Source organism: Falco peregrinus, chromosome 10 (assembly GCF_023634155.1).
Source record: "Falco peregrinus isolate bFalPer1 chromosome 10, bFalPer1.pri, whole genome shotgun sequence".
NCBI lineage: Eukaryota > Metazoa > Chordata > Aves > Falconiformes > Falconidae > Falco > Falco peregrinus.
This window is the reverse complement of record NC_073730.1, coordinates 18,964,943-18,987,071: the sequence shown is the minus strand read 5'-3', so window position 1 is coordinate 18,987,071 and position 22,129 is coordinate 18,964,943. Positions and strand designations below refer to the sequence as shown.

The 22,129-nt window shown below is 48.8% G+C and overlaps 2 protein-coding genes across 2 annotated transcripts in view; one reads left to right on the top strand and one right to left on the bottom strand.

Annotated features, from left to right (window-relative positions):
* Positions 1 to 426: 426 nt before the first annotated feature.
* ZNHIT6 (zinc finger HIT-type containing 6) overlaps positions 427 to 22,129 on the bottom strand; it is a 55,546-nt gene continuing 33,843 nt past the window's right edge. Inside the window, exons 10-11 of the mRNA XM_055815120.1 lie at positions 17,707 to 20,431; positions 427 to 4,883 (exon numbers count right to left, since the gene is read on the bottom strand). Coding sequence (XP_055671095.1) covers positions 20,346 to 20,431 — 86 coding nt within the window. The 3' untranslated portion in view covers positions 427 to 4,883; positions 17,707 to 20,345. The remainder of the gene's footprint in view (positions 4,884 to 17,706; positions 20,432 to 22,129) is intronic.
* On the top strand, positions 8,352 to 10,935 carry CCN1 (cellular communication network factor 1). The gene is made up of 5 exons (XM_055815119.1): positions 8,352 to 8,501; positions 8,597 to 8,813; positions 9,173 to 9,520; positions 9,678 to 9,880; positions 10,000 to 10,935. Exons 1-5 carry the CDS (start codon positions 8,442 to 8,444, stop codon positions 10,297 to 10,299), a joined length of 1,128 nt encoding a protein of 375 aa, XP_055671094.1. The 5' UTR covers positions 8,352 to 8,441; the 3' UTR covers positions 10,300 to 10,935.

Here is a 22,129-nt window from a genome sequence, read left to right as displayed (position 1 = left end):
TCTTCTGCAAGAAGAGCTGCCACCTTGACCGGCCCTTTCACTGGCTATGTAAGCGAGGAAACGCTTTGTACCCCACACATCCTCGCCAACCACCGTCCAGTCCTCTCTTTTTGAAAAATGTAAGGCCTGAAATGTAGAATTTGGGGTTTTACACCAGCTAATATTAATAGAAACATTCTCAGGACTTTTTTTTTCCCCCAATGTAAATGGAACACTTATTTTTTTAAGCATGCCCCTGCAGTGCTCACAGGCCAAACACTGCAGCATTGTACCCGCGCGGGGAGCTCGCTATAAACACATCTGTCTAGCTGCTCTGTCAGGCCCACTGAGCTCTCTATAAACCAGGAAAAGTAAACCTGTACATTAAATATTTACTGTTTTCAGTGTGTATAATCTAGAAGTGTTTTTAGAAGCACAAGTCAGTCACACTTTCAATCAATGATTTTTATTTTGACATGGCACTGCTAAATGTCGTATGGGTACATCCTGAAAAAGACCAGTTCTTGAAACCAGAGGCTTTCCTCTCACAACCGATCACAAACATTGTCGTGTTATCACTCACTGCCCACCTGAAAGACCCATCCTATCTCCCATTTTTCTGCTCTGACCCCCCATAAGTCTAAAAGCTGAGCTCATGGGGACTTTCAGAAGCAGACCCCAGGACAGGCAGCCAGAGAGGACAGTGACAAATACCTAGCTGACTGTGTACAAGAGGATACAGATGAGTGCAAAGAGTTAAAAGAATTACCAATGCAAGAGCAAACTTCTCTGAAAGTAAATAGCCAGCACTAATTTTCTTTTTATGATTAACATAAGAGCTAGCTTTTAATGCTTGCTCCATGCAAAAGAGCTCCTGCTTTCATCTCCACACTGACACGAGGAGTCATAATTCTTGTACAACAACATGAAGAGAGACATTAATGCAATCATAAAAAAGTCTCCACAACAAAGTAGTCTGCCGATAGCCCCTGCTAACGATTTGCTTCCTGAGGACACTGGTCCCTGGGAAAACAGTGGGCAACAGACAGGCTTCCTGGCTGACTCCAAGAGATGTCCTTCTCCCCGTGGGTCTGCACAAGCCACCAGGCCCCTCACTCCCGGCTGCAGGACAGAGCCCACGCGAGGACCCTTTTGCAGAGCAGCCCACCAGCTCTCACCAGCCGGCTCCCTCCAGTTCTTTTTTTACCCCCCAGCAGAGATAAGATGAGGAAGAGATTCCATTCACATAGTTTCCTCCTCACTCCCCTGGAAAAATCACCCCAACCAGCTCCAGCTCAAGACACATCTTTCAAATTTGGATGCTAATCAAGTCTAGAGATGGTTTAGCACTTCTCCCTAATCGCAGACACGTAACACTGGGATGGGCAGCTATTTGCACATTCTTGGATCATAACTCCATCTCCACAAACATTCTTAAAGCACATAGACGATCTGTTGGCTGCCTGCAAGTCCTCCCTATCTGCAAGGATGACATCGTGTCTACTTACTCGTCTGCCATTGATTATTTTCACTGCGCTATCAGAGGCTAGACACGAGGGGCACAAGCCAGAAAGCGGTGCAAGTCACTGATCTCTAGCAGCAGAGTAGCCCTGGAGGAGGTTTTGGCTGGCTTCCTGGCATCAGTTAGCTCATGTGTGCCATAAAATAAGCACGCACAACAGAGGAGCACAACTAGCTGCCACTGCAAGGTGCTCACGTAATGTATTGGTAGGCAAAGGGTAAGAGTCCAGATGGAACAGAATGGAAATGAACAGTAAGGCAACAAACACAGCCGAAGTCTCACCGTGTTTTAATAAGCTTGTGTACGTAGCAGAGAATGAGTAATGATTCTAGACAAAGCCAACAGGCACCTCAGGGGATTCTGAAATTAATCCTGTGACATTTCCAGCAGCTAGCCTGGAAAGCACAGTAAGTGACAGAATTCGCTGTGTGGCACAGCACGTTCAGCATCCTGCCAGATCAGGCCTCCCCTCCTATTAGCATGCAAAGATAAAAAAATACTAATCAATACTCATTTTCTTCAGGAAAACAGCTACAAAAATGTGTTCTTAAAAATCAAAGGCTAGACAAGCCCTTTGAAGGTCCACATATCAGCAACAAGAAACCGTTCCACCAGGTCAAGAACAGCAGGGAGGGAGGGAAAGCATCAGAAAGGCGGCAGAGGGCTCTCCTAGCTCTGACACAGACTAACCTCAAGGAAATGTAGCTGTAATTATTAACTGTAACGAAACAAAACACCTTTGGGGAAAGAAGAGCTTGCCATACATTTCAAATGTAGAAAAAGAAACCAAATAAGCAAACCTGAACATACCAAAAAGAGTGTATTCTGGAGCACGTGGTCCCACAACACCGTCAAAACCAGGAGGCACTTGTCTCCAAGGTGCAGTTAAGCTGCAAACTGAGGCAGACAACAGCTGACAACCATTATGGACCACAGCCTGGAAGTGTGCTTTGATCAAGGATTTCTCAGACACAACCTGATTGACTGCAATCAGGTTCAGCTAGCTCCACTAAATCCTTGCAACCATGAGCAACTTTATTTTGAGCTTGCTCATTCTGTCTTAACAGATGTCAGTTTGCATGCATTGCTCCACTGGGAAATCCTGCACTCCGAGGACCGAAGTTTAAAGTGAAGAAGTTTCTGCTGAGGCCATTTGGTTAACTCTCTGGGGTGGGGATCTCCATCCAGGACCTTCATCTCAGCTGACACTGGGAAAGTTCCTGATGCCTCAGCCTCCTTCATGAAACTCAAGAGACGCAGCTGTGAAAATTTTCTTCTAGAAAACAAAAAGAGATTTCAGGCTATGTTGCTATTATTTGCAAACTACATTGCTGCATGGGATGAAAACAATACATATGACTAAGAAATATGACTAGGACCACCTGGTTTTGTTTTGGTGGGTTTTGTTTTGGTGGCATGGATAGCCAAAGCCCATAATAGTATTTTCATTGCAAACTTCAGCTATAGGGATACGCTTGATGCCAGTTGCATCTTCTGAATGTAGCCTAGCGTTGAAGTACAGGTGAATGACAGTAGGTGAATATATATTAACTAATCCACCTGTCTCACTGAGGAAATGGTAATGGCTGGTACTAAAATAAAGTTAATGACAGATCCTTAAGTGACAGTGACAAAGGTATTTTGAATCTCTGACTGGGCAGAAGGAGCTAAGCAGGAGTGGGCTGTAACTGCTTTGCATTTCTGCATCCAGCCTGGGGTACGTACTGCTGGTCAACGGGAGCACGCTGAGCATCAGCAGGGATGCTTCTTGCCTCTTTTATGCTGCTATGTCCCTTCCATCTGCGTAAGGTTTATCTCTATCGTGGTGCAGTTCACACGCTGAAGCAGCAAAAAGCACAACTGACTGATACATCCAATTTTCCTTCTCTGTTTCCCTGCAGGCTTAGGAGGCTCACAAGTCCCCCTTCCACTTTCACATGATGGGAACTTCTGCAACACCTTGACAGCAGCCAGAGGAAAATGCAGCGCACCTACAAAGCAAAGAGCACCAATACTGCAAATCAACCCCCCCTAAATATTAGAAACCACAGGCAAGGCACAGATGATACAAAACCTGACAGGCATAAGCATAGCTGAAGTAGGGCAGTAGGGAAGAGGAAGAAAACAAATAGGAAATGCCATACTCAAAGAATTCAGCATAAAGTCCGAGTAAATCAAAGCAAGAAAAAAACCACATCTGAACCCACTTGAATTTTAGCTGCTGAAGCCTTCTGGCTACTCGGCTGCTCTGCCTGTGCATTGCTATGCTTAATTTGCCCCACTGGATTTGCACCTCCTGTGAGTGACTGAGAGGAGCCATTGACTCGGGGAGGGTTGATTTAGTGCCGCAGGAGCCAGCAGCCTGGCAGGGGCTGCGGGAGAGGCCCAGCCCGAGGTGGGTAAACACTGCATCGCGGTTTCACCCGGCAGGCAGCTGAACACCACACAGCCGCTCGCTCCCTCCCCCCGACCCAGCAGGATGGGGGAGAGAATTGGGAACAAAAAAGTAAAATTAATAGGTTGAGATAAAGAGAGTTTAATAGGACAGCAAAGGAAAGGAAAATAATAATAACAACAACAATAATAATAACAAATAGAATTAGAATATATAAAACAAGTGATGCACAGTGCAGCTGCTCACCACCCGCTGACCGATGCCCAGCCAGTCCCCGAGCAGCAGCCCCCGGCCAGCTTTCCCCCCAGTTTATATACCGAGCATGACGACATACGGTATGGGATATCCCTGTGGCCAGTTTGGGGCAGCTGTCCTGGCTGCATCTCCTCCTGGCTTCTTGTGCCCCCAGCCTGCTTGCTGGTGGGGTGGGAAGCTGAAAAGTCCTTGACTTAGTGTCAGCACTGTTTAGCAGCTAAAACGTCGGTGTGCTACCAACGTTATTCTCATCCTATATCCAAAACACAGCACTATACCAGCTACTAGGAAGAAAATTAACTCTATCCCAGACAAAACCAGGACACACTAGAAGAGGGAAGGCCACAGGGAAAAAAGACTGGAACATGGAAAAGGAGAAGAGGAGGAGAGATGGAAGAAACGTGTGGTGAAGGATGGTCAGAGGAAAAAGAGAATGAGAAAGAGGGAATTGAACATGATACAAAAAAGGGCTGCACATTGGATTTAGTAAGATCTTCCTCCAGAATCCACATGGTTGTAAACCTCTGGTGTGCTCCGGTTTGGTGCTGGGTACTTACTGTCTATGGGAGCACCAGCACCCAGAGGAGCCTCTGTCATACACAGCGCTTCATGCTGCTCTGGGTCCCCACGCACAGCCACAAAAAACTGACACTGGGCCAGGGGAAGATAAACCAGTTATATCTTTTCTTGATGTGTTTCTCTGGAAAGTCCTTTCCCTGGAGAGACACAGCCCTGTGAAAACGACAGGATACACTCAGTAAATCTGTAATACCTGCTATGTAAGCCAACTGTTTCAAATTCCTGCTTTGCATTAGCCAAGCTCCCAGCAGACTTTAGCTGACAAGCAGTGATTGCCTATGGCACAAAAAAGCGAGAAGCCAGTGAAATATTCCTCAGGACATGAAGAAGGGAGCATTTCCCAGTTCACTTAGGACGACAAAGGTCTGGAACAGTACGTTACACTGAACAAAATCTCAAAAAGGAAAATATTCCAAACTTCTTCCTGCTCCCTGACGTACGCCCAGGACACGTAGGCACAGCCTGGAAGGTAAACGCTGGGTCATGGTTTGTGACAGGGAAAGCCTATGAAGGGGTCGCAGTCTAACCTGAACTCCGGAGAAACTCAACCCATCTCAAGTGTTGTCAACTACTTGAAATTCAGGACAGGTTTGTTAAAGCTTTCGCAGTGAGCTTTTTTGAGCAAATGTAGGTGCAGTTATGGTTTCCCATCAGAGTTGTGTGAATGTGTGGTAAGACACAAAACCAAGTGAGAAAAGGTGCTATTCATTGACTTTTCCTGTGGCATTTGCTGAATGTTGTGAAAGTCACAGATCAAAGCAAAATGCTTGGTGCGCGTCCTTAAATTAGATGTAATTAAACAAACAACTGTTTGTATAAATCCCTGAAAAGCAAAACTGGCCAATGTAACCACGTGCCAGTGCGCTAGCTGCTTCTGCTTTTTCCAAAAGTTTGGAAAATTTTCATTAATCAAGGTGTGTTGAACCGCAGGCTTGTTCTTCCTGGTCACAACGCTGCTGTGTAAAGGGCCACCCTGGGGAAAAAAGGACCAGTCAGATTCTCCATTTAAAAAACACTTCAGAGTTTTGAACTTGAAGTACCACAGGACAAGAAGCATAGCCCTGTAACACCGCAGGGAGCCTGGTGTACCGGCTCGCTCCGAGTCTGGAAGCAGAACCGAGCCCTGCTGCTCCTCATCACCAGCTGGGGCACAGCCAGGTCGGAACAAATTCCTTTCCGTATTAAAGAAATTTCATTCTGTTTGGGGGGCAGCCGCTGAGGCCGGCCAGTTGGCTCCGTCCACTGCTTCACGGACACGTGAAATATGTCCCACCACCCCGCCATCCACCATGGCACTACGCGGTACACACGGGCAGCCTTGGGAGACAGCTGCACGTCACCAAAGGCTGAATTTCCCTTTCGGCTGTTGTCCTTTCTGGTCAAACTGTGAGGCATGCGGGTGAGGCTGAAAACCGCCCTCTGAAGAGCAAGTCCTGGGCAAAGGGCGCCCCGAGCTTGCACAGCGCCACCTCCGCCTCCCCCGAGCCGCGAACCCACCGCAATGTAAACGGCGATCTTTGTACTTGCCTGAAAGGACCCCCCCCTGCCCCCACCGGAGCCCTCCAGCCGCCCGGGCCCGCCGCGAGGGGTGGGGTGGCGGTGCCGGGGACACGGGCCCTGCCGTCGGGCACGGCCACGGCCGCGGGCACAGCCCCGGAGGAGGAAGCGGCCGGGGCCGGCGCTCCGCAGCTCCTCCGACGGGGCCAGCCACGGCCCTGCGCCGCCTCCGTCCCGGGGGTCACGGCACTGCCCGACCCATCCCGTCCCGTCGCGGCGGGCCGGGGCGGCGGTCTCCGCGGGGGCGGGCACGGGCACGGGCACGGGCGGGCTGTGGGCACCGGCTCCGGGCCGCCGCCGCTGCCGCCCGGCTGGGCTGGGGCCACGGGCAGGACCCCCGCCGCACTCCGGCTGCAGCCACGGCCGGGGCAGCGCCCCCGGGGCGACCACACACCCGCTCCTCTGCGGCTCCCGCACGGTCCCCGCGGCTGCCGCGCCGCTCCGGCGGGTGTCGGCACGCGGCGCGGAGCGGGACACGCGGGGGCCCTGCCAGCGGCCGCCGCACCGGCACTTACCGGGGCCTCGTCGTCCCCCTGAAACGGTCCTTTCTGTAAGCCCGTCGGCGGTGGCACCGGGCAGGCGACGAGACGTCGGGGCTGCGCTCCCGGGAGCGGCGGGGCCGCGGCCGCACCCCTCCCGCGCTGCCCATCCTTTAGGAGCGGCGCACGCAGACGCTCACCGTATGGAAACGCTCCGCAGCCAGGTTAACCGCATCCCCCTCCTCTTCGCATCCCCTCCCTCCGCACCGGCTCCCTCGCCCCCTCCCCCCGGACTTTTTGTGGGCCTTGGAGGAGTTTCTGCAGAGTTCCGCCTCTCCTCTGAATCCGCTCCTCCATCCTTCCAGCCTCGGAGGCGACCGAAAAAAAACCAACCCGACCAACAACACCAAAAAAACCCAACCAAAAACCACCAACCCCCAAAACCCCCAAACTTGTGTTAGGAACAATAATCTCATTTGCAAAGAAAAATCCTTGGAATGGGGACTTATTGTAACGCCGCTGGGTAGCAGCCTCCGCTGCTGGGCTTTTTTCAATCAAGGAGCAAACTGCAGCTGAACGCCAGTTGGCTCCTCCAGCGCAATTCTCCTAAATCATGATAGACAGATTGCGTGAAAAACAGGAATTCCAAAGAATTTCCTGCCCTGGGAACAGAAGTTAAGGCTATATTTAACAACATCTGAAGCTGTCAAGAATGCTTTGTGGTTGGATAACAGAGCAGAAAAATGTGAAAAATGCAGGCTACTGCTATACCAAATATGGAAATATTGTTACGTCTGGTGTCTAAATCCCCATCTGGAAATACTTACGGCCATGGAAAGCAAAGACGCCACAACAGAAGCCTGAACGCCCCCCCCCACCCCCCCAGCCCCGAACGTTAAACTTCGACGGGGAAACACTATTCGCTGGAGCGGGGGCCGGCAGGGCCGGTGACGGGCGGGCGGAGGAGACCGGGGGTCCCATCCCGCCCCCCCCCGCTGCGGGGCCAGGCACCTGGCGGGGGCCCGGGGGCACGGCCCCGCTGCCGGGCTCCGCGGCGCCGCGGGACGCTCCGCCTGCCCCTCGGGCAGCGGCACTAACGGGAACAGCCCCGGTGCCGCCCGCACGCGCGGGGGTGCCCCGCGGCCCTGCCGCCGTCGGTTCAGGTGGCGGGGGGGCGCACGGCCCGGCAGCCCCCACCAGGACAGGCTCCTCGCGTTAACGTGCTCGTGGTGGGGGCGTCCGTGCGGGTAACGGGGCCGCGGTGTCGCGGTGCGCCGTGCGGCGGGCGGGACGGCCCCGGGGGCGCGCCGCGCGGGACGGCCCCTCCCGCGCCGAAGCGTCCCCTTTGGCCCACCCCCGCCGCCGCGCCGTGCGGGGCAGCCCCGGCGGGGAGCGGGGGGCGGGGGGGACCCCCCGCGGCAGGGCCGCCGCCAGCGGCCGCGGTGCCGGGAGACGGGGCGGGGCGGGGCGGCCCGCCGCGCGCCAGCCGCATTCCTGGGATGCCGCGAGCGCTGGACGCGGCCGCGGCCCGGAACGCGCGACGTCAGCGCCGCGGCGCACGCGGCGGCCCCGCGCCCCATATAAGGCGGCCGCCCCCGTCGCTGCCTCAGACCGCGCCGGCCCCGCTCCGCTCCGCTCGCCCCGCCGTCCCTCGCTCCCAGCGCCGGCGCTCGACATGGGCTCCGCGGGCACCCGCCGCGCCCTGGCGGCCGCTCTCCTCTGCCTGGCGCGCCTGGTAAGTGCCGCGGCTCTGCCCGCGGCGGGGCGGCGGGGGGCGGCCCCGCTCCGCTCCCGGCCGCTCACCGGCCCCCGCTGTGCTCCGCTCCGCAGGCTCTGGGCTCGCCCTGCCCCGCCGTGTGCCGCTGCCCGGCGGCCGTGCCGCAGTGCGCCCCGGGCGTGGGGCTGGTGCCGGACGGCTGCGGCTGCTGCAAGGTCTGCGCCAAGCAGCTGAACGAGGACTGCAGCCGGGCGCTGCCCTGCGACCACACCAAGGGGCTGGAGTGCAACTTCGGCGCCAGCCCCGCCGCGCTGAAGGGCATCTGCAGAGGTAAGCGGCGCCCCCCGCCCCCAGCCCCCCGGGGGGGACCCGCGGCCCCTGTGCCGCCAAAGTTTAGTAACTTCGAGCCCATGTATGGTTATGCTTTGTTGTTGGTAGCTTGGCAGAAAGGCACATGACTTCAGCAGTCTGGAATGCGATTCAGTATGTCTGGGCTCCGCTAAACGCACATAAGGAAAAGTGATTCCTGACTGACTTATTGTTCTGGCCCCGCGTCCCCGGGGGGGTGTGTGTGTGCAGGGGGGGGCGCCGCCGCCGCCCGCCGAATGTAACGGGCAGCGAAATACCTGTGCGGAGACGGGCGCTCCCGCCGCTCACTCCCGCCTCTCCCTCCCCGTTGGTCCCCGCAGCGCAGTCCGAGGGCAGACCCTGCGAGTACAACTCCAAAATCTACCAGAACGGCGAAAGCTTCCAGCCCAACTGCAAGCACCAGTGTACGTGCATAGATGGAGCCGTGGGCTGCATCCCGCTCTGCCCGCAGGAGCTGTCGCTCCCCAACCTGGGCTGTCCCAGCCCCAGGCTGGTCAAAGTGCCCGGGCAGTGCTGTGAAGAGTGGGTCTGCGATGAGAGCAAGGATGCGCTGGATGAGCTGGAAGGCTTCTTCAGCAAAGAGTTCAGTCCAGATGATTCCGAAGGCGAACTGACCAGGAACAACGAGCTCATTGCCATTGTGAAGGGAGGCCTGAAAATGCTACCTGGTGAGTGCGTGCGGGCTCCTCTCTGTAGTGACAGTCAGGGGGAGGAGGCGGCAGGGGAGGATGGCTGTATGACTCCTTAGACCCCCGATGGAAAGAAAGAAAGAAAGAAACCCAGTGAGAGGGTGTATGTAGGCTAAGACGTCCCTTTCTTTTCCAGTTTTTGGATCTGAGCCGCAAGGCCGAGCTTTTGAGAATCCCAAGTGCATTGTGCAAACAACCTCCTGGTCCCAGTGCTCAAAGACGTGCGGAACTGGCATCTCCACAAGGGTGACCAACGACAATCCCGACTGCAAGCTCATCAAAGAGACCAGGATATGTGAAGTGAGGCCATGTGGCCAGCCTAGCTACGCCTCCCTAAAGGTAAACACAGACTCTTCCAGTGCTCCTCTCTTTTTCCAAACTGCTTTGGGTAGAGGGTAAAGGCTGGACAAGAATCTCCTGCTAATAATAATAATGATATCGTTGCCTCCCCTTTACAGAAGGGGAAAAAATGCACCAAGACTAAGAAGTCCCCATCCCCGGTGAAGTTTACTTATGCCGGATGTTCCAGCGTGAAGAAGTACCGCCCCAAGTACTGCGGCTCCTGCGTGGATGGCAGGTGCTGTACGCCCCAGCAGACCAGGACTGTCAAGATCAGGTTCCGCTGTGATGATGGGGAAACCTTCACCAAGAGCGTCATGATGATCCAGTCCTGCCGATGCAGCTACAACTGTCCGCATGCGAATGAAGCTTATCCCTACTACAGACTAGTCAATGACATTCACAAATTTAGAGACTAAGTTGTGTTGGGGGTGGGATGCTAAACAGAATTCTGAAGTAACCAGCCATGGAGAAAGGACCTTTGATGGAGATGGTGCCTTGCCCATTTGAGGGCAACATTATGTTACAAGAGTGCACTGTGCAACTGGACACTAATGCAACAGAGATTTAAGCATATTTAAAGCTTCATAGTACTGGAGCAACTTTACTGCTTCTTTTTGGAGCACCTTATCTAATTACATACTGTTTTCTGTTTGTAAGTGATCAGATAAATGTTTTGTTCCGGTTATGAAAACTTCTTTTCTATCCAATTTAACACTATGCTTCTCCCCTTCCCTCCATTCTCTCCCACCCTTTCCCAACCAAGTTGGAAGTTACATTCCTTCCTGAGGTGGGCACTTGTGTGGTGTTCACAGTGGCAGCTATTATGTACCAACTGTAGTTTAATGGCAAACAGAAATCAGTTGTTTTAAAGCTGAGTATTTTATTTATCAAACTAGCGTTTTGTTTTGTTTTTCTTTGTGGTTTTTTTTTTTTTAACCCCTTCCAGCCCCTGTAATACTGGAATAAGTTGTAAATGATTTTAATTTTATATTCAATGAATTAAAAGAATTTATTTATGGAATTAATCATTTAATAAAGAAATATTTACCTAACTACTCTTAGCAGAGCATTCTGACAGGCAACAGACTTAAATACAGCAAATGCAAGAGCTTTCTGTGAAAACTTTGAAATAGGAAAAGCTTGGATTCTCTGAAAATCAATATGAGCTCTACTACAGACACAGCAACGAACCAGAGAAAAGCAAAGTCTTAATTCTTTGGGTAAATGATGTTTCTGAAGTGGTGTATGCAGCCTGCAACCCCGCAGTCTAGAAAGTATATACAGAAAGAGCTTCTTGGCATTGAAAGCAAATGTTTGATAGAGAGACTGAAATGTTAATTAGACTGTCAGATTATTCAAACAGTCCTGGAATTTGCAACATAAGGTACTTCATTAGAATGCAATGCATGCCCAGTGATGTTGAACGTGGGGTGGAATTGGTCGTCCGGTCTCGTGTTTTTTGGTGGCTGCTTTTTGCAAATTAATACATTTCTGTGGCAGAAGAATGTTTCCTGCAGTCTGCAGGAGGCAGTTTGCTTTCACTAAATTCAAATTAAATGAGCTTGAAGCAATGACTTTTGCTAATCCTAATAACCCAGTGATGAAAAGTAAACATACTGTTAACAGGAGAAGAATGTGAGGAATTTCAAGTACTTCTCCAATGGAATAAAAGGCAAAGCAGCTACTCTTCCTCGCCTCCCATTCCCGCTTATTAAATGTGTAATTACACTTCATACTGTGGGACACAGATGATGTTTGGGTAACTGAGGGAGTCATAGTAAGACAGCTAGCTGGCATGCGGTAGGAAAATGACATTTAAAAAAACCAGACTAGAGTAGGAGCTGAGAAAGCAGCATCAAACATTTGTACTGTTCTGGTTAGTATAAAGCTGTGCTACAGGTAAGACTGAAAAGAAGCCTGCAACACAGGGTTGTGGTGGTGGTGGTGGTTGTTTTTTTTTTTTATTCCACCTTGTGACTGGTTAGTTCTCTGGCAGAATATTCTCCCATAGCCTTTAGTAAGAGAGCCACCTCTCATAAAAAGACAGAGACTGATTTTGAGGGTTTTAGTATTGTGAAGGGGTGTCATCCAGTTAGATGCAGAAGTGGTTAAAAGTAATCTTTTTATTAGATCAGACATAAATATTTCAATAAAATAAATGGCTGAGTATCTCAGAAGCTCATCTCTGGCAGCTTACGCTTTGCCTGAGAAATTACAGCTCGCTCTCTTCTGCTCAGTCAAATTCTCTCCTCGGAGGCATTCAAAATTTGTGCTGTTTTGGAATTTACCACCTGGACACCAGCCTCAGCTGTACCTAAACTTGTCTGTACCATAATTGTTAACAGTAGAAGTGTAAAACGTGGTGAAGGGCTTTTGTTTGGCTTCTACTTACATCTAGCACTGAACACTTCACTCCATCAGCCGCTCACTGAGCAACCATTGGGTTTACATGTTGGGTTATTGTGTGGAGCGTGGAAGAAGAATATGCGGCTCATGGGTACACAACAGCTTGCACGCGCATTCCTCGCCGTCCCCACTGTCACTTATGCTTGAACAACACCCATCTCCAGCGCAACGGTTCCGCAAAAAATTACACATACGTGTAACTATATTGTATGTGTAGTCTAGATGCCTGTCATGCACACTGTGCACAAGCAGAAGCAGCTCTTCCAACTCCTGCCTGAAGCGTGGCTCCGGCCAGGCCCTGGCTTTTCCAACCTGCGCTTTGGGCTTCCCGTGTTTCATGACGTAGAGGGGTGGTTCTGTCGTCTGCTTGCTGGAGAAATAGGCTGTCGGGAGAGTAAGGGCTGCAGGAGCACATCATGCATATGTAAAGCACACAAAATGAAGTTGTCCTGCTTAAGGAGTGGGAGTGAACCCCACCAAAATGAACTGTGGGTCTCCCAGAGCTGGGGTGCCACACCAACTGGTCATCGTCCCTACAGCCCTCTCTTCACCCCTTGCATCTCGCAGTTATGGGCAAGGCTACTAACCCCCGCCATTCCCAACGCTGTAAAAGGAATCAGTACCAATTTTTGAGTATCATCTTTGCACTGGCTTTGAAATTTGTACATCCTCTGTTGTTCCAGCAGAAAAACCCCTAAGCACTGGGTGTGAACAGAGATAAAAGCAAAGGTTCCTTCAAGTGCAATCAGCCAGGCTGCCAGGCAAGGTTAATGAGCACAACCATAATTCTGTTTCTCGGTCAAAAACCAAAATATCGATACCCCCCAAGGTGAACACGGAGAGATGAGGCGTGAGGAGCATAACGCGCATGACACACATGACGCGCAGCACCAAGTTCTGGGCACATGGCAGTGCCAGGCCCAGCAGTTCCAGCCTTGGCAGTGAAGGCGGCTGCACCGGCGCGGGGGCCCCTCTGGGCCGGGGGCCCGGCAGAGCCCCTGCCCCCCCGGAGGTCGCCCCGCACGGTCCCCCCGCACCGCGCCCCCCGGCCCTGCCCTGCGGCCCGCCCCGCCCGCCCCGCCCGCCCCCCGCAGCCGCACCGGGGCCGCGGCTCCCGCGGCTGCTGCCGCCGCCAAAAGGAGCGTTTGTCACACTGCAACGCCGGGCCGCAGGGACAGGCGCCCCTTGTCACCAGGGTCCGCGGCGGCCCCCGCCGCGCCGTCAGGGCTACGCACACCATCCCCGCGCTCCCGGGGCACCGCAGGCGAACGCGGGGTCCTGCGGCACCACCGGGCCGGGGCGCTCGCCGGTGGGATGCGGCAGCTCGCTCCCCTCCGGCAGCAGTGGATGGAGGGAAAGGTGACACCTCCCCGACAGCGGGACAGCCAGGCTCCCAACTAACCCCCACGGAGCCGAGCGCTCAGGCCCTCTGTACTGCACATACAAACCGCTGCCGAGCCCCAGCGCAGCAGCCCCCGGCTGCCGGACCCGCTCGGGGGCTCAGCCCCACCGCTGGGCTGCGCCGGGTGGGCACGGCTCGGGGGGTGTCTGTGGGGGGGGTGCCCAGCACTCGCAGCCCACTGGAGCTGCGTGTATCACCCCACAGGTCCTGAGGGCTGAAACGAGGGAGCCTGCAGCGGCGGGCTGGCAGTGTGACCCACCTACCTGCACGGCAGCGGGCGAACGTGTCACACCAGCGGCCTGCTCTCCCAGATGCTCGCCCTGAGCTGATCCTGCAGGAAAGCACTTCGATGCATGCGCGCGTTTTCGTGTACTCCTGTCTGATCAGTGGAGCTGTTCCCACGAAGTGCCCGGAGTGCTCAGCGCGCAGCCGGAGAAGGCTGTGTAGCTTTCCCGGCTGCTCTGTCTCAAACCTGTGTTTTCATGTAAGCACGCCCCCGTTTTCACCTCCACCATTTTTTTCTCCACGTTACATAAAACAGCATGTAGAAATGCGGAGGTGCCACAGTGAGACAGTAACATACAACGGGCTTTGGAGATACCTATACATGCATTTCAACTCATCACAACCAAACTGCACCAAACTGTTGTGAGACTTGGTGTCTAGAAAACATCGATCTTGTAAAGGACGACCTCAACCAACAAAATGATACAATAAGTACCTGTCTGTATTACCCTGTCAAGACCAAACACCAATAAGCTGAATAGACAGTACCCAGCATGCTATGATTCTCCCCCCTCCAAAAAGCTACAGAGCTACAACTTCTACATACACAGTTTATATTGGAGAAGATCCTTGAAAGACCCCGAGGCACCATTCACGTAAGTAACTTCATCTGTCCTGAAGTACAGGCACTTACGGGACGGAATGTAGCAACCGTCCAGGAAGAAAAGATTACACAAGATTTTCAAGTTTACTAGACACAAGAAGTATAAAGGTAGGGTGCACAGATCTTCAGTAAGAATGAAGGGACCCCACCGTAAGTATGAGTTAAACAGCAGCGTAGTCCAGCAGTATTTTGAGAACACTGGTTGAAGACCAGACCAGAAGCAGCCCAGCGTATCAGCCGAGTAAAAGACACCGGTTTCTTTGTAGCTGCTGATTTCCTTCAGCATCTCAAGCCACCCAGGTTAGATCCTAAATTAGTTCATGAATTTGACAAAAATCTATCAAGACATCACAGCTCCAAAATGAGCAAGTCTGCTAATGAGAACTTAAACCAGGAATGTCTATTTTCCTCTACAGAAGCAGATGCTCATGCTGTAGTGGAACAATGGCATTAAACCCAATGTGGATGCCCAATGTCAGCTGAAAGTAGAGATTGGGAAAAAAGGTCAACCAAGAGATACCACTGAGATTTTAGATACAAAACTGGTGGGGACTTCTCAGGCCAGCTTTTAATGCCACCCCTGTCTGCTTTTCTCCCTGAATATCTACACTTCATTTAGCAACAGAATTTTTACCTCACCTGGGCATCTCTCTACTCCCTGTTGGCACTCTTGACAAAATGGACAAGTTCTAGGGCTGTGATTCAGTACAAAACCTGGAAACAAGGGGTGGAAAGGCAACAGGAGCTTTCACAGTCACTTCTTCCTCCTTCTTGCGGCAGAACTAGGATGACAGGGAGAAAGTGACAATGTGATACTGAAAACTTTTGCTCTCTCCACCAACTGGAATCATGCAGGAACCAGCCAGCTCTCAGCGTGGCAGTTCAGTCTCTAAATCAAGACTCCCTCTCCCCTCTCTCATTTCTATCCTTGCTTCTTTGGCAGATGATTTTTAACCTGTTCTGATTTGTCATGCAACCCTACAAACAGCTGTACTGACGCAACTTACGCAACAAGAAGCCTAATGCAAAAGGATTAGATAAATATGAGGACTAGCGTGCCACTTAAAATCCACCGTTTCTATCACTAGCCCACAAAGACTTCCCTTTGCCCCAAAGGCAGGCAAGGTTCTAGTGGCTTTCATATTTCATCATGCTATTGATTCTTCCTGCCAAAAAGCCTACTACAGGAAGATAGCCTGGAAATGCTTTTCGGCAGGAGAAGTTAGCAGCGGTGAAATCAGGCCAAGCCAATGGAACTTCACTTCCAGAACAAAAAGAATGTTACAAATGCACAGAGCCAAGGAGAAAAGGAAGCTCTTGCAAGAAAAGCATCATCAGAGCTAAGTCACTGTCTGACGGGTCACTGATAGCCAGTGGGACACAGCGAGAACATGTTTCTGTTATCAAACCACAGACAGACAGGCAGCGAAAAACTATCCTTGCTTTTTCCTGGTTTTACATGTCATCTGCAACTTCCCTTGCAGTTTCAGTATTTATTTTGAGTTGGTTTTGCTGCCATTTCTTGTTTGTCTTGCATACATGTGACTTCCTTCCATTTCACCACAAATTTCCACCAAATAAAACCATATGCACTGCCATAGCAACATTTTAACACAAACACAGGGTAATCTTTGTTCACTGAAATACACAGTTCTTTTTTTTTTCTTTCTTTCTCTCTTTCTCTTATTAGCAGAACCTGCATCTGCATACAGTTTAACTGAATGTCATAGCAACAACATAAACACAAATTCAAGATATTTTTTCCTTTGGAGGAAGGAAGAATAAATGTTTTCAGGAAAAGAGCATGGGACTTAAGAAAGCAGACTGAAATGTTTGTGACCAAATACGGCCTGAAGTTACATCATCACAGCTGTATATGCACTCTTAGAAAGCCTGCTCTTGCAAGGTGTTATACATTCTCAGTTCCTACAGATGTCAACAGAGAACAGCCGTATCTGGCAGGGTAAGGTCTGAATCACAGGCTATGCCTACACACAACACCCAGGTGGGACTTGCTATCAGCACTACAGTGAACTTAGAAATGTATGTACTTCTTTTAGACTACAGTGTGTGGTCTGCACGATAAACAGTTTTACTCCTAATGCAAAGTAAAAGCGCACTGTTTGACTGGGGTAACAAAAACTGGTCCAGCATGCCTCTAAGAGCTAGCGCCAACCACATACTTTGTGGCGTGACCCTCTTTTCCTCTATGGGTGAAGAATTCCTAATGGAGAGATAAACACAGTAAAACCTGGCATTCAGATCATTCATTCAAAACTTAGCTGTTTGTTACAAGGGTATCACGTTGTTTACCCATGACAACTCAGTAACTTATGCCTCATACCCCCAAGAAGTTACACAAAAAAGGAAAAGAACCAAGTTCTCTCATACAGCTGACTCAGTCCCACTTCTCAGCTATTGCTTTGTGCTTAGCTATGCTCTATTTTTGTCATTTATGGCTTGTGAAAGGGGTGACTTAATTAAGCTTCGATTTTTTTAAAGTGGCGTGTTCATTCAGGACAAGAACCCTTCCTCTTTGCTTTGCAAGCTGATGGTCCTTCAGCTCAAGCATGCTGTGAGGGTTCAGGCTTTGAAACCTGAAAAGCCTAAACATTAAAATAAACGCTGGAACAACGCTACACGCAAATAGCTTGTTGTTCCTTCTATTACAAGTAGTTTATAGAGGAAAATAAATCAGTAAGCATAGCAGGCATAAAAATAAGCAGTCAATGCAAGCTGGTATTGCACAATGAAGATTAAATACCACCACACAGTTTTCATTCGCAGACATCATCCGTGCTGAATCAAGGCAGGGTCCTGTAAGGATCCTCATATAATATGATTACAGTAGTATGCTTTCAAAATGGACACAACTGAAGTCTTCCACGCAACCTCAGCTCCACGTCTTAAATTTCAAGTGCCTGACCAGAAACCTAAAAATACAGCTTTTAAAGATGCTTGTTCTCTCTTCAGTTTATTACAAGATGCTCGTTCTGGGTTAAATCACTCAGAAAGGAGTTAAAAACTTTCCCTTAACTGCCTATGAAAGTGTTAAAAACCATCTGCCTAGTCAAAGAGTACATAAACTTTGATTACGTCAGTAACATTATTATTATGAAGAATTACCATTGTTGCAGGACCCGCACTGGTCAACTGTCATCAGTAAGGCTGTGCTTTTAGCCAGACACCATCATTTTGATTCGTTTCTATAATGAAAAATGGAAGAAGTTTAGCAAAACTTAATAAAAATACTTCGATTCCATCTTGGCTTGCATTTGATGAATTGCCACTGTTCAAACTAGTGTAACCTTTACCAAAACTAAGTAAGAATAGGTAAATAGTAACCTGGGAATGAATGGCAAGTGCTACCAAGGCCTTTTATTCTTGATTTGATTGAATCCTGGAAGATGATTCCCAGCTTTGTTTGGGAAATTTAAGTTCTAGTAACCACCACAGGAATGTTCCTTAATCATTTTTTAAGACCTTCTTTAAGATAGGAATAGATTTGCATCTGAAGAATAGATTCAACAGCACCTTCATTTAAAAAGACATTACCATTGTGTTTTAACTCACAAGGAAGCTTACCCTAGATTTATGGAAGAAAAAAACCCAGCACAGGCAAACCCTTTCACACAATTAACGAAAACCTTCGAGAAAGTATGGAAGTAATGCAAATTACAAATCTGCGTTCCTCAGCCAAAGACTAATCACACACACATGCAGATCAACACTAATATTTGCAGTGTTCTTGTTTCCGCCATGCACTGTGAATCTTAATAGAAATGCCACGCTCTTACTCCAGATGAAACATTTTCCAGCAAATGAACTGTGGCAGCTTTGCTGTTCTGCTCTTTTATCAGTGGTGTTATGAACGAGTTCAAGACTGGTTTAAAGTAATTTGTGGCTACCAAGTCAATGTGCAGTAATCACTGATTAGGAAAAGCTTATTCACTTCCACTGAACTGAAAAAATATGAAAGCAGCACCTATAGCTAGGAATCCTGGTTCTTTAAAAAGGGTTAAAAAAACAAACATTGAAACAAGAGGTGGGCAGAGGACCAACAATGACTAAAAAGGAAAATAGAGCACAGGTGGCTACTGCCAGGCAAGAAGAAAAACTTCCCTGTTTTACCAGGGGCTGCAAAACACACAAGGGAAAGGACACATGATAGATACCGCTGTGAGAAAACTTTCCAAACCAGTAGCTAGGTGTCACGGTGAACAATTTTTTTAATGACAATTTGTTTGCAAAGGTGTGGAAAAAAATACACTTCTAAAACTTTTAACATCTCCAAAATCCTCTCCCCGCAGCATGGCCGGTAAGGAACCGACAGCCTGGTGCCCTGAAGCCTTGAGCGAGTCTGGCAGCCCCCAGCCCTCTCCCATACTGCTGCCACAGCCTCCTGTCACCTCAACACGCTCCTTCACTGCTTTCTGTTGTCTTTCCACTTACGATGCCAGCACTGGCAGGAAGTACCATTGTATTGAAAACCCACCTTCATGGCAGTGTGGCGTGCATCCCACGCCATCAACTTTCGTCACAAGGGTGCCTGTCTCCAGCAGGAGACAAACAGGCTGGGGTAACAACAACGGGAGCGACAACCTCACAGCGCTGTCTACAAAGTGATCGTATCCTTATGACTTGACATGTACTGACTTAGTAGTTAGACCCTTGCAAACCAATCCCAACCACCTGTGCTAATTCCTGAGAACTGCCTGGTGCAAGCGTGCAGAGGGGCTCACCAGTCTCACACCGCTCACAGCACATGCTGTTCTCATCCCCCAACAGACACCCCCCCACCCCCCCTGCCCCGGGGACTTACACACAGTGAGAAGGGGTCTGTGATCTCAAAATCTTCCCAGAAGTTAACAGCAGATTTCTATTGTCAGCAGATGATACAGTACAGGACTCTTTTTTTAAGGTTTATTTGTTTTTAAGTAGGTAGGCTTAGTTGATACTCCAGTGAATATTTACAATACCTGGCTTTAGCAGGTAAACTAGTAATATGAGATGCATAACATAAGCATTATATGTAAGTCCAAAATATTAGCACTAGCGACACTTTATGTATCCATTTCTATCGATTTTAAAACCCACACTAATTTAGAAGGTCAGGGTAGACGATTAAACGTTCACCAACATGCCACCCTGAAACATGGTTTGACCTGTCTTAAACACATTAAACAAGATGCAATGAAGGAATAAAAAACATGTATCGCACCAGGCACGCAAAATGCCACCACAGAAGATTAAAGCAAAAAGCAAAGTAAAATCATTTGCAGCAGCTCAGCATGACATAGACACACCCTAAAAGAAAATTAATCTAATGAAACACAGTGGTTTTTTTCAGTAAGTTTAAGCATTAAGACTCAAATCCACGTATAAATACAAATATGTGATCAGGTATTTATAAACTCTGAAATCAGACACTGAGCTGTTAGGGTAAAAGGAAAAAAAAATATAGTTGAAATTAACCTGGAAATGTTAAAATTTGGGCTACTCTGATTTATGAAAGATACATGGACAAAAGGCTGCAATTAAACAAGAATATCAGTTTTTTCTGTAATCGGCAATTCCCCATTTTTTACTTACATCCCTAAACATACACTACTAAATCCAAAAATAGACAGGCAGTTTGGAAGTGCTGCTTTTAGTGAAGGAAATCAAACCAAACCTCTGAGAACTCATTTGGTATAAAATAAATTTAATTAAATAATTATAAGAGTAAAAAAATTCTGACTCCACCCTCTTCTCTCAAAGAACTGTCACAAACTGTCCCGAATTTCCCCTTCTTCCACAGACGAAAGGGATGAACTTTCACTGTCTGAGTTCTCTGCAGGTTCACTGCCATCTGAGGGTGTAGGAGACAAACAAAAAACAAACAAGCCATTAGTTTCAGCAATGTTGTTTGCTCATCAAACAGAAACAGTTTCATATCTTCTTTTCCCCTTAATCACACTTTCCTTCAGGACAGCTATTTCATAAGACATAATCAACCTCATAAGATGGGATAAAGCCCTGGGCAGGACTTTGTTGCTGAAGGAGAAAGCAGGACAATGTTGAGAATTTCTTACAGTTTTTAAATCTTGGTCTTTCAGTCAAGTAGGTAAGCAGAGTATTTATTCCCCACAAAACTCTTCCCCTTCATCCACTGAGAATTTAAGATTCTTCTCCTGGCTTTAGATGTTGTTTTCTGGGTCACTACATACATCCATCACAACTGTAATGAATTACAAATCATTTACACTTTTATTAGCATTTCAGTTAAGATGGGGAACTACTAAGAAATTCTAAATGGAAATGGAAAAATAAGATGATGCACCTATGTGCTCCTTCCACGTGTTCCAGCATCATAAAGATGGTGTTAAGCTGTGTGAATCCATGAGCTAAGGCTGATGAGGTTAAGCTGCACAGTAATTTGTGCTTTAGGACACAGCTGTTGTGCTCTGATGAGATCATATTGTGAAGCATTCACTTCCCAAACTGGTCTTCAGCCTCACACCCCGAGACTCCTTCTTTAACAAGCACTGACCCCAGTCACCTTGTGGTGAGGTCAGCAAATGCCACTGCTCGGTGGCACTCAACCCGCACAAAAATAAAGTACAGCAGAGTGGGCCCATGATTCACACTCTGCTCTCATTGTTATTTTCAGTAGTTGATCCAACTATGAATTTAAAGAAGTTTTTGAGCATTTAGTGTCAGATGCTTTATGAAGGAAACATTACCAAAAGGGAACTGATGAAGTATACTTACTGTCCTGTCAAGCCAAGTTCTACAGCTGGCAAACACTGATAATACATCGGACACAGTGTGCACCTGTACAGTTTCAATGGAATTTGTTCAAGAAAATAGAAGCATTTCACCCAGAAACACTGGAGGTCACATTTTGTCTACATTAAATCTAGTGTATAATCAATTAACATTTATATGCCAGATATGTACTGAGTAATGCACAAAGTAAGGCTTGTTTTTGCCCCTAAGTCCTGTGAAAGCTTCTATAATCCTCTACTATCTTCAGCCATGACTGACCTTGTATGCTGAAATCAGAGCACCTGTAGTTTTTGCTATAAGCAAGTCAAGCATCAAAACATCGCATAAAAGAACGTGGCAATCTTCTGACTCACAGTGCAGCTCAACAGACAGATTTCAGCTTTAGTCTGTTACAGTAAGTTTTATTTAATAGTAATTATAGATTGTCTTCACTCAAAAATAACATATTTGTATGGTGTTGATAGCATTGCCTATAAATTAAGATTGCCCAGTCCTTCCCACCATAAAATTGGCTGCAGTTTACTTATAATGTAAAATTTAAACTCTGGGTTTGAATTTTTCAGTGCTGGTTTCCTTCCTCAATTCCTATTTTCCTTATTTTTTGAAAGTTTCAGCCAAAATACTTCAGTCATTTCTGAGAATGAGGATAGGAGAAATAGGCTTCGTCCTCATTAAATTCTAGCAGTTTCTCTTTGAGGACATCCAGCTCTGGCTCTCCCCCAGTCTTTGGGGGCAGTAACTTGAATCCTGGGGGGAATGGTGATCTTTACCCAGCATG